A 15,639-nucleotide genomic window follows, 5' to 3' on the forward strand; every position below is an offset into this window, starting at 1 on the left:
GGGCTCCAGGTCTCGGCGCAGCCTGGGCCTGGGGTGGGGTGTGAGGAGTGAGGGATGAGCTTCTGCACCGGTGGGAGGGTGTTTGCTGCCCTGGAGAAGGGTTAATTCAGGGAGCAGTGGACTTCACACCCCCATCCACCCTCCTCCAAGCCTGTGGAATCCTTTAATCAAGTTGGGTGCTGAAATTTCAGCTCTGAAATGCCGCCTTTGTGCTGGCATCCAGGCAGCCGCCCCAGAGTGCGGGGGTCACTTTCTCGGCCCCATTTCTCTAAATGGTCTCTTTGTTCCCTGCTGGGCTGCTCAGTATCAGATGTGATTAAAGGGAGATGGGGTTTGGGCTGGGGAGGAGGGGAGTGGGGGCTTAACCCTTAGGGGATAGGGTGCAAGGGAAATGGGACCGAAGGGGTGTTTTTCCTCCTGTCTCCCTCTTCCCATTCTCCTCTTTTGGGGGAGTCCCCTGCTATTCAGCTGGCTGGGCCTGGGTTTTGACTTCTCTTGAATAAAATATCACGAGCCACCACTATTGGTTTTGTTTTCTTAGGGTTTGGGCATAATCTCTTCAGTCATTTCCAGAAACACCTGACCCTTTCTTTACAAGTGGAGCTCCTGCCTTCCTGAGGCCTGTGCACACTTGGAATCTTTGCTTTAAGGGATGCACACCCAGGTCTTCTGACTTCTCTGAGGTCATTTCCCCTCCTTCCACATTCTCAGTGACTTCCCACTCAATCAGTCTCATCAGATTCGGGGTCTTGGGGATGATAGTGTCCTCTTCTGGATGTGCCCCCTGGTCCCCACGGTGCCAGCTCCATATCCCTCATCCCACTGCGAGCAGGAGTACTGAACAGAATGGAAGTGGGAAAATGTCCTGCCTTTCAATGAAGGGGAAAGGGTGGGTTGTAAAAGTTATCAGCACATTTAAGGTTAGTACTGATTGATCCATGACAAAATTCTAGAATAAGTCACTCCATGTTTGAAAGCACTTATATAATAAAGAGGAGATGGGGTGCTAGCATAGGGTATCTAAGAACCAATGTTGCCAAATAAAGTTTTCTCAATGGTTACTGGTCCAGTAGGCTGAGGGAATGCCAGAGATCCAGGAATCTTGATTTTTGACAAGGCATCGGCAGTCTCCATGCAACCGAGACAGAGAAGCCTGTGCTTCATGATGGTGTAATTAGACAGTTTTAGAACTGATTAGACAGGCTCCTTAAGAATGGAGACCATCCTGGCCAACATGGTGAAACCCCATCTCTACTAAAAAAAAATACAAAAAGCCCGGTGTGGTGGCATGTGCCTGTAGTGTCAGCTACTTGGGAGGCTGAGGCAGGGGAATTGCTTGAACCTGGGAGGCAGAGATTGTAGTGAGCCAAGATTGCACCACTGCAGTCCAGCCTGGTGACAGAGCAAGACTCCGTTTAAAAAAAAAAAAAAAAAGCGGCGATAATGGAATTGAAGTGGAGAGAGGTGTTTAGTACTGTACGCAGGTGTCCCTCTTCATTTCAACCTTTATTAGTGACTTGAATGAGGCTATTCAAGTTTGCAGATACATAAAGCTCCAAAGGAGAGCTGAGTCCTAAAAGGTTTAATACAGGTGGGGAAATAGGTCAAACCCAACAAGGCAAGGTCTGTTAAAGATCAGTGTAAAGTTCTGCTTTTGTCTACAACAAAACACCAAAAACAGCATACGTACAATTTGGGTATGACTTTGCAATGGATATTGTCTAAAAGATCAGGGGGTTCGGTTACCATCCAGCTTCATGGGAACCAGCAGTTTTGGGGAGGTTGCCTGAACAGCTTCCGCGAAGCAGATCCCAGATGGAGGGAGTTTGGCCTCCCTGGGGACTGGTCTAGTTTTGGTGCCCTGCCTCTCTCCCTGGTCCTGACTAGGGGCTGGAGACCATGGATGGAAGGAAGGAAGCTGAGGATGCCCAGGCTGGAGCAGTGAAAGACGCATTGCTCCAGATACAAAGCAGAAGTAGGATCTGCAAACCACAGGCAGGTGGAGGGGATGTTGGTTAAGAGTGCAAGCCTTGGAGTCAGAGCTGGGTTCAGATTCTGGCACCAGCATTTCTTAGCATCAACCTCGCAAAGCTTGTTTCCCCATCTGGAAAACATAACAATTGGACCTACTCCTTCACTGGCCCGAATGACATAAAACCCTTGGGAGCACTGAGTAAATGGCAACTGGGTATGAGGAGGAACTTCAACCATCGGAGCTGTTCATCAGTAGAGCAAGATGGCAAAGAGATTCCCCCTGTCCTTGGAGTTGTGTGCTTGTGAGGTAGAGTGGTCCTGGCCTCTGGGTGTGGTCTGGACTTCTGCTGAGGAAAGAGCTCTTAGGGAGTAGGAGCTTAAGGAGTAGACTGCATGTCTGACATCCTTAGTCTGGACTTGGGTATGGGCAGCTGCTGTGAAGGTTTGGCTAGATCCTGGCGTGGGCTGCTATGTGTGTGCTGGGGGAGGCGGCAGGTCGGGGGATGCAGCAACACAGGGCCTATCCACACATCCTGAAGGACAGGCCTCTGACTGCAGACAGCACGGTGTCACACCTAACCCACCTCCTCTTCAGTACCAGTCTCTTGAATTCTTTGCATACTACCCTCTGCTGGGTGCTGGGTGAGCAGAGGGGCTGCTTGGAAGGCAGTGAGTTCTAGCTGAGTCAGTTAAGAGTAAGTGGCCCCCTGCAGTGTGGGGCACAGCTGGGCTGGGGAGAAGCTCACATCTGAGGCTCAGTCCCTGAGCTCAGACGGACCCCGCTGGGATGCAAGCTGTCCTAACCCACTCCATTGTCCACATCTTCTTATCAGGGAGAGAGAGAGAGAAAGGAGAGGGGAATGAAAGAGAGAGAGAGAGGGGAGGGGGAGGGGAAAGAGGGAGGAGTGTCGAGGGAGAGCGAGAGATCTTTGATGATCTATCCTTTGCATTTTACTCCTAGCTACTTCCAGAAAGCGTTTGAGGAAGCACAAGTGCAGGGCTGAGATCAAGAGACAGGCCAGGTCAGGCTCACCAAGCAGGTAACCGGAACCTTTAATTTTATTATGTGGAATGCTTAATGCAGAGTTAATAGGGTCTAGAGTGGCTAGGAGAGGGGACTACTGAGATAAATAACAGGAGACAGTAATGAGTTACATGTGAATTGGGGGGGGCTGCAGAACAGGAACATGGGGGCAGATATAGCTACATACTTTATTCAAATACCACTGGGAGGCAAGGGGCAAGAGGCAAGGGCAGAAGGTACATGTCAGGATTCTAGTGTCTTCAGCCTGCTGCCAGCAACCTGGGTGCTGGGCCCTGTGTCTCCTGCAGCCAAGGGTTTGGGCCTGAGCAGCTCTAACTCTCTGGGAAGCCAGGGAGTGGGGCTGACAGAGCAGGGGCCGTAGAGCCTAGTAAGGGAAGAGGGAGCTGGCGAGGAGCCCGGGGTGGGGCGGGGGAGGCTCTGTGAATTGTCTCTGATTCCTTTCCTGAAGCCCCTGCCTCCTCGCCTACTGGGATGCGCCTCAAGGTCACGGAGGTTGTAGTGGAGGAGGACTGGGGGCTCTTTCTCCATTAGACAAAGAATGAGGTTATTGGCACAGAACTGGATCTGGGGGCCTCTGTGCCAACTCCTTCCTGCCTTCGGAAGGGGAGGGGGCATTGAAGGAATGAGAACTCCACTAAGTCCCTCGAACCTCCCACTCCCCATGAGGCTCCTCAAAACTACTCTCAGCCCCTGAGTGGGAGACACGGCCTGCTCCAGGCACAGTCTCTGGGTGGCCTAGCTCTTAGGCACTGTGGCACTGGTGGCATGGGCATGTCAGACCCTCACTCTCCATGAGAGAGGAAACAGGAGTGCATAGGAGTGGTAAGGCCTCCGATGCCACCAACCCTGGTGCTTCCTCTCCCTGAGGCAGGTGAGCAGGTCCTTCTCAGGTCCTGGGGTAGAGGGTCATTCCTGGGGGGAAGGTGCAGCCCCTTATCTTTCAGTGTGGGAGCAACAGTCAACCTCCTTCTCCTCTGCCCAGCCTGCTCGCCTGGGGCTTTGCTGCTGGAGCCTGGATGGGGCGGGTGCGTCATCAGGGCAGTGAGCCTGACAGAAAGCCACCCCCAGCTGTCAGCCTCTGCAGCCTCCTCCACTGCCACCGCCAGGCCTGAGGTGGGCGAGGAACAGGGCACACAGGCTGGGGGCAGGGGCTGGGCAGGGAGTGGTGGTAACAGGACCCCCTTTAGGGCCGGGACAGCGTCGTATATACTGGCTGCTCCCAGTGTGTGGGGCTGTGGGACTGGGGCCCTGAAGGGCTGGGGTCAGAGATGGCCGTGTAGAGGGGCCGCTGCGAGGGCCCCATATAGGAGAAGGCCGAGTAGAGGCCAGAGGCCTGGCTGGAGTGGCCATAATAGGGTCCTGAGGGCTGATGGTCAGAGTAGTCAAACTGGGGGCGGGAGATGGAGGGGAAGGCTGAGCCGTAATGGGGCAGGCTGAGGGAGGTGTAGGCGATCTGTGAGGTGGATGGCTGGTCGGTGTAGTGCGGGGGCCCCTGGGGCCCCGCGGTCTCTGTCTTCACCTGGGCTTTGGCATCCACACCAGGTGGCGAGACCGTGGGCAGAGCCACACCTGGTGGCTTGGAGATCCAGGCGGAGTGTCCACTGGCCACGGCCAGGGCGCTGCCCAGCCCATAGCCGGCTGCTGAGTAGCTGCCCACGTGGCCTGGGTGCCCATTGGGCGGCAGGTACTGGTCCAACTCAGCCACATCAAAGGTCTCCATGTTGGACATTACCTCGTGGCTGATCTCACCGATGTCCACGTTGCCGAAGTCGATGTGAGGCTTCCCGCCCTCACCCATGGAGCGCCCATCCCGCTTGGGGTCTGTCTTGCCCGACTGCAGCTCTGTCTTTGGGGTAGTTGGAGGGGTGGGTGGGCCATGGCTCTGGCCTGGGTGGAAGGGAGACAGAGAGAGAGAGAGCAAGGGGGAAGCAGGTTAGAGCCAGGTGGGTGCACGTGAACTTCGATGGTTCACGTTCAGGCAGCAGGTGCCTCTGGGAAGTTGAGGTCTGATCGCTGCTCTGAGCTTTTAAGTGTCACATTTTAGCAGCATGAGTCAGCATTTGTTTAAATACTGGTCTTAGTAAATACTGGTCTCTAGTTGTTGATGAAATTCTCAAATCTTAGGGATGGGTCCTGCCTCCTCCCCTGTCACCCACCAGGGGAGGCCTGCCTCATTCTGAAAAACCTTTCCTGTGGAAAGTTCTTCCTCTCATCAGCTTCTCTGCTGCCCAGGTGGTCTGGCCTGGCCTTTGCACTCTGCCAGCCCCACTTCTGTGCCCCTGCCGACTGCCCTGTATGCTAAGCCTCACTCATCCAGACTCCTGAGTGCTCTGTTTCACCTTTGCTGGTTGCCTGGGCCTACTCCCTGCCCCGGCCTCGTGTTGTGTCCTTTCCAATCCTTGCCTCCTCCTGAGCCCGCCCTGCTGCCCAGCCCACTGGCAGGCCCTCGTCCCTGTCACACCCTGGCCTGTGTTGCCCTGTCATTCCTTGAGCTGCCTACCTCTGTGGGAGGGCACTTAGAAAACTGGTTCTTGTTCCTTTATCTGTTCACTTTCCTATTCACATATTAATTTGGCAAACTTTTAGGGAGCATTACAAAACACCAGGTACTGTGCCAGGTGCTGGGGATACAAATGTAAATAAAATGGATCCCTGTCCCCAAAGCTCATAGTCTAGTCACAGATCCATAGATCCACATGCGCCCAGAGTTGGAAGTGCTGTGATGACTTCCAACTCTGGAAGGACCTGGGAGACCAGAGGAGGAGTCTACCCGCTGCCCCAGGGATTTAGGGAAGGTCTCATGGGCATGGGGAAAGGATGTCTGAGTGGGGCAGGGCCTTGAAGGGTGAGAAAATGTCTGTGTCCACAGTTTTCATTCTGAGGTGGTTGTTCTGTACATAGTCCAGGGTCTCCTGATGTGTGTGTGTGTCCCTGGATCTCTGCACGTGAAGAGTATATACATGTGTGTGGGAGAGAACGTGTCCATGGCCTTAAGAGACTCTGAGCTCCCTGAGAACAGGCCTGTGCCTCCTCCATCAGACCAGAGGCAGCGCCGAGTCCTGCATTGGCCAAGGGCTCTGTACTTGAAGAGACCTGCCTAGGTTTCTGAATCCTGGTTCTGTGTCTGGACAAATCCCCTGTCTTCTCTTAACCAGTTTCCTTATCAGTAAAATAGAGATTGTACCAAGCAGCCCAGACATTGCCTCTTTCTGGAAGCCTCTTCCTTGACAAGAGTCGGGTGGGTAGCGGGGTGTTCTTGGAGACCTGACTGGATGGGATGATGGGTGGATTACTCCCCCAGAGGCCGTGCCACCTCTGGATCTCACACAAGCTTCTTGTACACTTGTTTCTTTCTTTCTTTTTTTTTTTTTTTTTTTTGAGACAGAGTTTCGCTCTTGATACCCAGGCTGGAGTGCAATGGCGCGATCTCGGCTCACCGCAACCTCTGCCTCCTGGGTTCAGGCAATTCTCCTGCCTCAGCCTCCTGAGTAGCTGGGATTACAGGCACGCGCCACCATGCCCAGTTAATTTTTTGTATTAGTAGAGACGGGGTTTCACCATGTTGACCAGGATGGTCTCGATCTCTTGACCTCGTGATCCACCCACCTCGGCCTCCCAAAGTGCTGGGATTACAGGCTTGAGCCACCGCGCCCGGCACACTTGTTTCTTTCTATACTTTTTTTTTTTAAGAGATAGGCTGGGCACAGCAGCTCATGCCTGTAATCCCAGAACTTTGGGAGGCTGAGGTGGGTGGATAACTTGAGGTCAGGAATTCGAGACCAGCCTGGGTGAAACCCCATCTCTACTAAAAATACAATAATTAGCCAGTGTGGTGGTGTGCACCTGTAATCCCAGCTACTGAGGAGGCTGAGGCATGAGAATCGCTTAAACCCAGGAGGCAGAGAGAGGTTGCAGTGAACCGAGATGGCACCACTGCACTGCAGCCTGGGCAACAGAGCGAGACTCCGTCTCAAAAAAAGCCGGGCGCGGTGGCTTACACCTATAATCTCAGCACTTTGTAAGGCCGAGGAAGGCAGATCATGAGGTCAGCAGTTCGAGACCAATCTGGACAACATAGTGAAACTCTGTCTCTACTTTAAAAATGTAAAAAATTAGCTGGGTGTGGTGGTGTGCACCTGTAATCCCAGCTACTAGGGAGGCTGAGGCATGAGAATTGCATGAACCCGGAAGGTGGAGGTAGAAGTGAGCCAAGATCACGCCATTGCACTCCAGCCCAGGCAACAGTGTGAGACTCTGTCTCAAAAAAAAAAAAAAGGACACAGAGTTTTACTATATTGCCCATACTGGTCTCAAACTCACGGGCTCGGGTGATCCTCCCACCTCAGCCTCCTGTGTAGCTGGGACTGCAGGCACATTCCACTATGCCCAGCTTTGTTTCTTCCTGTACTTAACTCACTCGTTTTCATCCCTGCTCCTCTTTCTAGACTATGGGCCTCTGAGGCCAGGGACTGTAGGCTTCTCTGGTTAGTACCCCTGGTGTCCACTCTGGTGCTTGGCACAAAGTAGGATTCAGAGCATGTCCTCTGAAGGCAGAGCTCTGCTCACTGAGCACTTCCCATGTGGCAGACCTGTGTCACTTTCTGTACATTGGGAACACTGGCAAGGGAGCCGTGGTGCCAAGCAGAAGCCCTAGAACCAAACTGGGGAAGTTCCTGTCTGTTTTCTCATCAGTAAAATGAGAGTAACTTGCCACAGCTGAGATCTGAGCCCTTGCAGTTTGGCTACCTCACCACATTGTTTGCAGTGACTGAATTAGTATACATAAGGCAACCAGCACAGCACCTGACACAGAGTAGGTACTCAATTAATGTTAGCCGTTATTATCATTAATGAGAATTAAACAAGATAGCTATGTCTGCTCCATCCACGGCCTGTGCTCAGCATCATATGCCGTGTCTCTTCTGTCAGAATGGGTGGTGGGATTTGGGAGGCCGAGGCGGGCAGATTGCCTGAGCTCAGGAGTTCGAGACCAGCCTGGGCAATATGGTGAAACTCTACTAAAATACAAAAAATCAGCCAGAACTGGTGGCGTGCACCTGTAGTCCCAGTTACTCGGGAGGCTGAGACAGGAGAATTGCTTGAACCTGAAAGGTGGAGGTTGCAGCGAGCTGAGATCATGCCACTGCAGTCTAGCCTGGGTGACAGAGCGAGACTCTGTCTCCAAAAAAAAAAAAAAAGAAAAAAGAAAAAAGAATGACCACTGGGAAAGAGGCAGTGATTTCCTCTCCTCTGTTTGATCATCCCTTTCTCAAACCCATTCTGTCTTCTCCCCCTTTCCTTGTAACTGCCCCAGACACCTCTCACTCCATGGCCTCCATAGACTCTTTAACTGGCCCTATTTGCCCAGCAGCAGTGACCCCTTGGATCAGTCCTGGTCAGAACTATCTTGCCCAGCCACTGCCCCTGGTACTGGAGTCCCCATGGAGCTCCCTCTGGGCCCCTGCATCTCTGCTGGGGCAACTGCATAACCTGGCACAGTCTCCCCAGGGTCCAGGGCTGCTGGGGAGCGTCTGGGTCTCATGCCATCCAGCCCTCTCCTCTGCCTGGGCTTGCCCCACCCCCAGCTCTGTCATCAGCACTCACCTGAGGGGTGCTCGGGGTTCCCATCTGACATGGGAGAGCCCTCTCCTGGGTGCCGGTGGTCCAGGTGGGCACTCTTGTAGTGGGCCTGGATGGCGGCGGTCCCACCTTGCTCAGCCTCCCCACCAGGGCACTCCGCCTCGCCCTGGGTGGCCTTGCCATTCTTCCGTCGCCTGGGTTGGTACTTGTAGTCCGGGTGGTCCTTCTTGTGCTGCATACGGAGCCGCTCAGCCTCCTCGATGAAGGGGCGCTTGTCACTTTCATTCAACAGCCTGGGGTGGGGTGGGTGGCAGAGAGGGGCCGGTGTGAGTGCCAGAGCACTCCAGATTGGCCTCCCTCTGAGTGTCCATCTTGGAAGACAGGAGACCCTGGGATAGGACACCCAGAGGACAGGACCCGGGTGGGGCTCTGCCCTATGATTTATGGACTGAGAGATGTGAGGCCCAAGGAATAACAGCCTCAGAGGGCTGTGATCTCTGCCCCCAAATCTTTCACGGGCTGGAGGGTGAATGAGGGGTCAGCCCGCTGCTCCTGGCAGCCCCTGAGGAGGAGTTAGAAGTAGGAATACAGGTTTCAAGGGGAAGATGCCAGTTCAAGGAAAGGAAACACTTTCTCATCATCAAAGCTGTCTGCAAGTGGAATTGGCTGTCTCATTAGGGGGTGAGCTCCCTGGGACTGGGGGTGGGCAAACAGAAGCAGCATGGCTGGGGGAGAGCTCAGTCTCTGCTACTTACTAGCTGTGTGTGTGACCTTGAGCAAATTACTTCTCTGAGCCTGAGTTTCTTCACCTATAAAAGGATGATAACATCTTAACTTGGGTGTGGGATTGGCCAGAATAACGGATGTGAAGTGCCTCGAACCAGGGCCTGGGAAGCAGGTTGAGCACCTTGAGAAAGAGACGTTTTTCTTTCTCTCTCTTTCTTTCTTTCTTTTTTTTTTTTTTGTGAGGGAGTCTCACCCTGTCATCCATGCTGGAGTGCAGTGGTGCGATCTTGGCTCACTGCAACTCTGCCTCCCGGGTTCAAGTGATTCTTGTGCCTTAGCCTCTTGAGTAGCTGGGATTACAAGCATGAGCCACCATGCCTGGCTAATTTTTGTATTTTTAGTAGAGACGGGGTTTCACCATGTTGGCTGGTCTTGAACCCCTGACCCCAAGTGATCTGCCTGCCTCAGGCTCCTAAAGTGCTGGGATTACAGGCATGAGCCACTGTGCCCGGCTCAAGAGGTGCTTTTCTATTTTTTATTTTTTTGGAGACAGTCTCACTCTGTCACCCAGGCTGGAGTGCCATGGCACGATCTTGGCTCACTGCAATCTCCACCTCCTGGGTTCAAGCGATTCTCCTGCCTCAGTCTCCCAAGTAGCTGGGACTACAGGCACGTGCCACCAGGCCTGGCTGATTTTTGTATTTTTAGTGGAGATGAGGTTTCACCATGTTGGTCAGGCTGGTCTTGAACTCCTGACCTCAGATGATCCACCAGCCTCAGCCTCCCAGAGTGCTGGGATTACAGGTATGAGCCACTGCGCCCAGCCCCGAGAGGTGCTTTTCTAATGCTGCTTACGTGGGCAGTTGGACCGGAGGATCTAGGGGTGGCCTCTCAACTCTGGGTCCTGACTGTGTGAATTCCAGTGTGGTGGGATTGAGGGGGCAGATGTGGGTCCTCTTCACCACGGGTCAGGGCGGGGGGCACTCTCTCCTGCGGGAGATCCTATATGCGTGTCCAGAAGATAACAGAGGGTAGTTCTTTCTCAAAGAATTTGGGGGGAAAAAAAAAAAAAATATATATATATATATATATATATATATATAAAAGAAGATAACATAACAGAGGGTAGAGGAAGCTAGTCTCTCCTCAGACCCTGGGACAGTCCCTGAAACCAACACATGGAGGGAGGAAGCCCTGAAGCTAGTGCCCTTGCCACCGACTCCAGCCTCAGGCTAGGATTGGAGGGGGAGGTCATTCAGGGTTTGGGTGCCCCAGGGTGAGGAGGGCAGGATGCGGTACCATACAGAGGGTCCCGAGGGGAAAGTCCACAGATTCTAGGATCCCAGACCTTGGGACTGACAGTCTATGAGTCTTAGTGGGAGCAGACCTGTCTGTCAGTCCAGAGGGCCTCTCTTTCCAGCTGCCCCACCCCTCACACCCCAGTGGGTGCCCTCTTCCCCCAGTCAGCAGAAGGCCGAGCCCTCCCTCCCCAGGCTGGGCGGGGGTGGTCATGCCAGGCACCTCCTAGCGGGCAGCAGCATTCCTCTGCGGCTTAGCCTCCCTGTCTACTCCCCCCACCCCCGCCCTGAGCCCAGCCCTAGCTCCAGCTTTCTCCGAGGGTCCCTCCAGCTGAGACTCTGTCAGAGTCAGTGGACACACTTAGGACGGAGATGCTGGAGCAGGGCCTTGAGAATCAGGGAGTGGGATGCAGGCACCCTCTGTGATGGCTGGGACCAGGGGAGGGGGTGGAGCAGGCCTCGAGAGTGTCACTGGGGAGAGCCCACAGAGGAGAGAGCTGCTCAGCCAGCAGCGGGCCCCAGCACAGAGGCTTCAGGGATAGCTGGGGACATAGCACACGGAGCTCACGCTCTCACTCATCCTTCCCTTGCCCCTTGCTCAGCTGGCAGCCAGCAATCAGCAAGAAAGTGACAGGGGCCAGAAGAGAGGGGTGATTTCAACATCGGATCCCGCTGCCACCTCCTCAGCTAGTTCCCAGCATTAGCGTAACCCTGACAGAAACCTAAGCCCGGGCCCGCTGCCATCCCTGACCCCAGCCCTAACCCCAGTGCCTCCTCCACCAGCTGTGCGGGACAGCTGATTCCACCTCCAGCCCAACCCCAGACCCAGCCTGCCCACCATGTAAACCCAGTCTCCAGCACCAGCCCTCACTCAACATTACCGGCCCCAAACCCCCCACATCAGCCCAAGCTCTAACTCCAAACCCATCTTCATTTGTGCCTTCCTGTCAGCCCTCTTTCCCCTTGGTCTCCCAGGTTTGGAATGGGGCTGGGAAGAGGTAGGCTGATACCCCACCCAAACTAGAAACCCCAATCAGAGAGCTCCCACAGTGGGGCACCAGTTGCTGCTACATGTGTCCTGCTAGGCCAGGGGCATAAGAAGATTTTACCTGGGGAAGGGGCCTGTGGCACTGGGAACAGGAGAAGCTGGGTGACCCCCACCACGAGGGAGGGATTCTTATCTGTGTTCCCTTTTCCAGTTTCTTGGCTCTGGTTCTTTCCAGGCAGGTCAACCAACCCACAGCCATTACCCTGTGATCAGCCTCTATTGGCCCCTCCCCAGATGGGCATCAAAGGTTAGCATGACTTCGGGGCTCACATGGCCCCTTAGGACCTGGGCTCCAGCGTGTCTGATCCCACATTCCCTTGGGGCTCTTCACACAGTTTGTATCTTTCTCTTTTTGGTTTTAAGACACCTGTTTTCCAGCTCTGCCTACCTAACGACCCCCCTTCCTGACATCCTGGGAGTCACAGCTTGGGGAGGTTTCAGGAGAAGCCCCTGGAGCAATTGGCCAGCCCAGCCCACATCCACGTGTCTTTCAGGACCCCCATCCAGGGTCTAGGGAGCCACCATCTGTTGGCATTGCCTTTGATCCTTGCCGTGGTTCTGGCCCCTTCCTCCCTCTGGCATTGGGTTTTCAGCAAGCAGTGCGAGTTTTCCTGATTGCCACACCCCAGGCTGGCCCCTGTGCACATAACTTGAGTGATGGCCAAGAATGAGTCCTCCTGAAGGGAGTCCAAGCCCAGGTTCTGGGCTGGGGGAATCTGGGGACAGGGACAAAGGAGGAGCCAATCTCAAACCCTTGGCAATGGGAGGTAGAGGGAGAATGGGGTCCATCCTTGCTTTGACTCTCGTTGAGCTCGCACTGTGGTCTTCTCATGGTCCCCAGGGCCTGCCCTATCTGTCTGTCTGTGTCTCCTGGTTGTCTGTTTCTCACTTGCTCTTTTTTGTTCCCTGGCACTAAAGGTACTGGCCTGGGTCAAGCCTCATCCAAATCTGAATGGACCTTGGTCAGAGGAGCTAGCTGTGACCTCTATTCTTGAGCAGAACTGGGCTGTCTGGGTCCGCACAGCGGCCTGGTCGCTGAGCCCTGGGCCTGCCCTGGGTGAGCAGGGTGATAAGGGCTGAGGAAGGGCAGGGGAAGGGACACCAGGCCTTCAGCAAACCCCTGGCAAGAACAGGCCAGGGGGCTGTTGAATCTTTTGGCCTGTTGGAGACCCTCCTGCTCCTTCCACCACTCTAAGCCTCTAGACCCAATCTCTACCCAGCTGTGGCCGGCAAGGGGGAGGGCAGCGGAAGGAAGGCAGGCTCCTCTGACAAAGCCCTAGCTTTCTGGAACCCAGATGCTCCTCTCTTGTTCTCAACTTCTTGTTTCCCCCCAACCTCCTGGCCACTCCTCAGAGTGAAGGTGATCCACCACTGTCTCCAGAGACAATGTCGGGGAAGTCCTCTGGACAAAGTATGGGAGTCCTGGGTTCTGGCCCTGGCTCTGCCACCAACTTCTATGTGACCTTTGTGATTGATTCCTTTGCTTTTCTGGGCCTGTCTCTTGGCCAGTCTAGTGGGAATCAGGTGACTGCTACCGGCTCACATCTCCTGGAGTCCCTGTTCTCTTTCGGAGCTGCTCTGGGACTCCTGGGGTGGGAGTAGGGTGTTGCCTTGTTCCACACATCCCCAGGAGACCTGGCTGAACCCCAGACCTGAGTTGAGGGTGGCAGAATTGCTCCCTGTGGGGGGACATTTTTCCTAGAGGTGTGGGCTGGTCCCAGGGAACCTGGGACTCTGAGAGCCCCTGGGCAGGAAGGGGGCCAAGGTTTCCTTCTGGACAGAGTGCTCAGCTCCAGCTCTGGGGCTGGGGGGAAGAGGTTGCTCAACGTTGGGGTGGGGCGCTGGCAGGGAAGATGGCGCCGAACTGGGAGAAGGAGGAAAGGAAAGAGATCAGCTTAGTGGCTCTGGGACAGGACAGGAGGGGGGAGTCTCCTTTCTGTGTGTCCTCTCCCTAGGAGGATGAAGAAGCCCCCAACTCACAGGAGGGTGGGGCCAGAAAGTCCCAGGGAAGACCCTTAGGATAGGATGAGGTCCTGCAGCAGCAGGAACATGTTTCCCCCGAAGTTCTTCATCCCTCACTCTTCCAAAGACCCTCATCTGAATTCCTTGTTTGCTTTGAACTTCCCCCGAGTTCTCCGACTGCCTCAGTTTCCCTGCATCTCCAGCCAAGCCTTTGGTTCCTTCCAAGCGTTTCCCTTGAATCCTCCTGACCACAGCAGCTGGTGGCATGAGTGTGCGTGTCTGTGGGCAGGGCGTTAGTGAAGGCCTTCTCCTTCCCTCCCTAGGAAGCCCCAAGCCCCACGGTCTGCCACCCGCAGAATTCCAACCACGAGGGGGCGCCTTCCTGCCCGCCTCCCCGAGGGGAGACCCGGCCTAGGCCTCTGGAGTTCCGAGTTCCAGGGTCCTTGTAGGGGAAGGGCAGGCGCGGCCCCCACACCTGGTCTCCAGCCCCATCCAAGGAGGACCGCCAGGCAATCCCGCTCTGGGGTGCAGGAGGCCGGGCCGCCTCGGCTTCCCTGAATCCACCCGAAGCTAGAGGGCCGAGCCCGGGGCGGTCGGGTGCTCACCTCCAGAGCTTGCCCAGCGTCTTGCTGAGCTCGGCGTTGTGCAGGTGCGGGTACTGGTCCGCGAGCTTCCTGCGCGCCGCCTGCGCCCACACCATGAAGGCGTTCATGGGCCGCTTGACGTGCGGCTTGCTCTTGCTGGCGCCATTGACGCGCACGGGCATGGGCACCAGCGTCCAGTCGTAGCCGCTAAGCACCTGGCTGACGGCCTCGCGGATGCACACGGGGAACTTGTCATCGTCCGCCTCGCCGTCCTGCTGCTCTTTCTTGACCTTGCCCAGCTCGCCGGGCCCTGGGCTGGCTCGCAGGCCCGATCCGCCGCCGCCGCCGTCGGGCCCTAGCGAGGGCGCGCTCCCCGGGGACAGGCAGCGGGGCTCCTCGGAGCCCACGGGGCTCAGCTCCACCTCGGATAGGTCCTGCTCCTCCGCCATGTCGCCCCCGGCCGCCTCCGCCGCCTCCCCCGGGCCCGCCGCCGGGGTCCTCGCGAAGAGTCCAACGCCCACCTGGATGGAAGGAGGGCGCGATGGAGCGGCCGCGCGCGCAGCCCCGAGGGCGGCCCGGGACGGGACGCGGGCACAGCCCCGAGGTGGCGGCCCTTCCTGCTCCAGCTGAACCCACTCTGGCCCCTGGGGCCCACGCACATGCCAGACTCTAGGTGGGTGCGTCCCACCTCTGCGTCTTCCCACCACCAGGTCCCAACCGTCTCTTGGTGTGGGTGGCTTTTTTTTTTCAACCTCCTTTTTTGGGTTGAGGTTTGTTGATGATAAGGAATAAAAAAACGGAACCTTTATTTTGCTCTAATCCCGGCCCCTGGAATTTCCCACCTTTTCTCTCACCTTTCCTTCTTCCCTCAGCCTGCCCCAACGGAGTTTAGAGCTGAGCCAGGTAGGGGGCAAGGGCGGGGTGTCGCCGCTCTCCACCCCACAGCAGGGTCCCAGGCCTGAGCGGGCCAGGGACGAGCAGGCTGCGCACTCACCTCCTCGGACCTCTCCTCCAGTCTGGGGCTCGTCCTTAGGAAGTGGAAAACCGTGTCCCAAGGTGTGCGGTCCAGCTCGGGGCTGGGGGGTGACGCTGGTGCGCTGGGAGGGAGGGGCGAGGGGCCCTGAGCCTCAGGCCACGGCCTTGTTAGGACGGAGCCTGAATCCTTACCACCAACCACCCTGGCCGGACAGCCCGAGACTGACTGAGCGACTGAGCCGCTGCAGAGGGCTGGGGAAGGAAGGAGGGGGAGAGGGGGGAGGGGGAGAGGAGGGAGGGAAGGGCAGAAGGTGGAGCCTCCAGGCTTTCCTTCATCCCCAACACTCAGGGCTCCTCCACCCGGAGCCCAGGCCCCCCCACCCAGCTCCCTGCCCTGCTGCCCAGGCCCATCTCGCTGGGGCTTAGCTTAGGCTTAGTCCGGGAGGC

General features: G+C 56.0%; 1 protein-coding gene across 1 annotated transcript; it reads right to left on the reverse strand.

Moving 5' to 3' along the window:
• Positions 1–1,487: 1,487 nt before the first annotated feature.
• SOX10 (SRY-box transcription factor 10) lies at positions 1,488–15,428 on the reverse strand. Its single transcript, XM_012458926.3, has 4 exons — positions 15,212–15,428; positions 14,239–14,738; positions 8,624–8,892; positions 1,488–4,906 (listed from the first exon to the last, which is right to left on the reverse strand). Exons 2-4 carry the CDS (start codon positions 14,664–14,666, stop codon positions 4,203–4,205), a joined length of 1,401 nt encoding a protein of 466 aa, XP_012314349.1. The 5' UTR covers positions 14,667–14,738; positions 15,212–15,428; the 3' UTR covers positions 1,488–4,202.
• Positions 15,429–15,639: the final 211 nt, after the last annotated feature.

This window comes from Aotus nancymaae, unplaced genomic scaffold (genome assembly GCF_030222135.1).
Source record: "Aotus nancymaae isolate 86718 unplaced genomic scaffold, 86718_ANA_hifiasm-v0.15.2.pri h1tg000076l, whole genome shotgun sequence".
Taxonomy (NCBI): Eukaryota; Metazoa; Chordata; class Mammalia; order Primates; family Aotidae; genus Aotus; species Aotus nancymaae.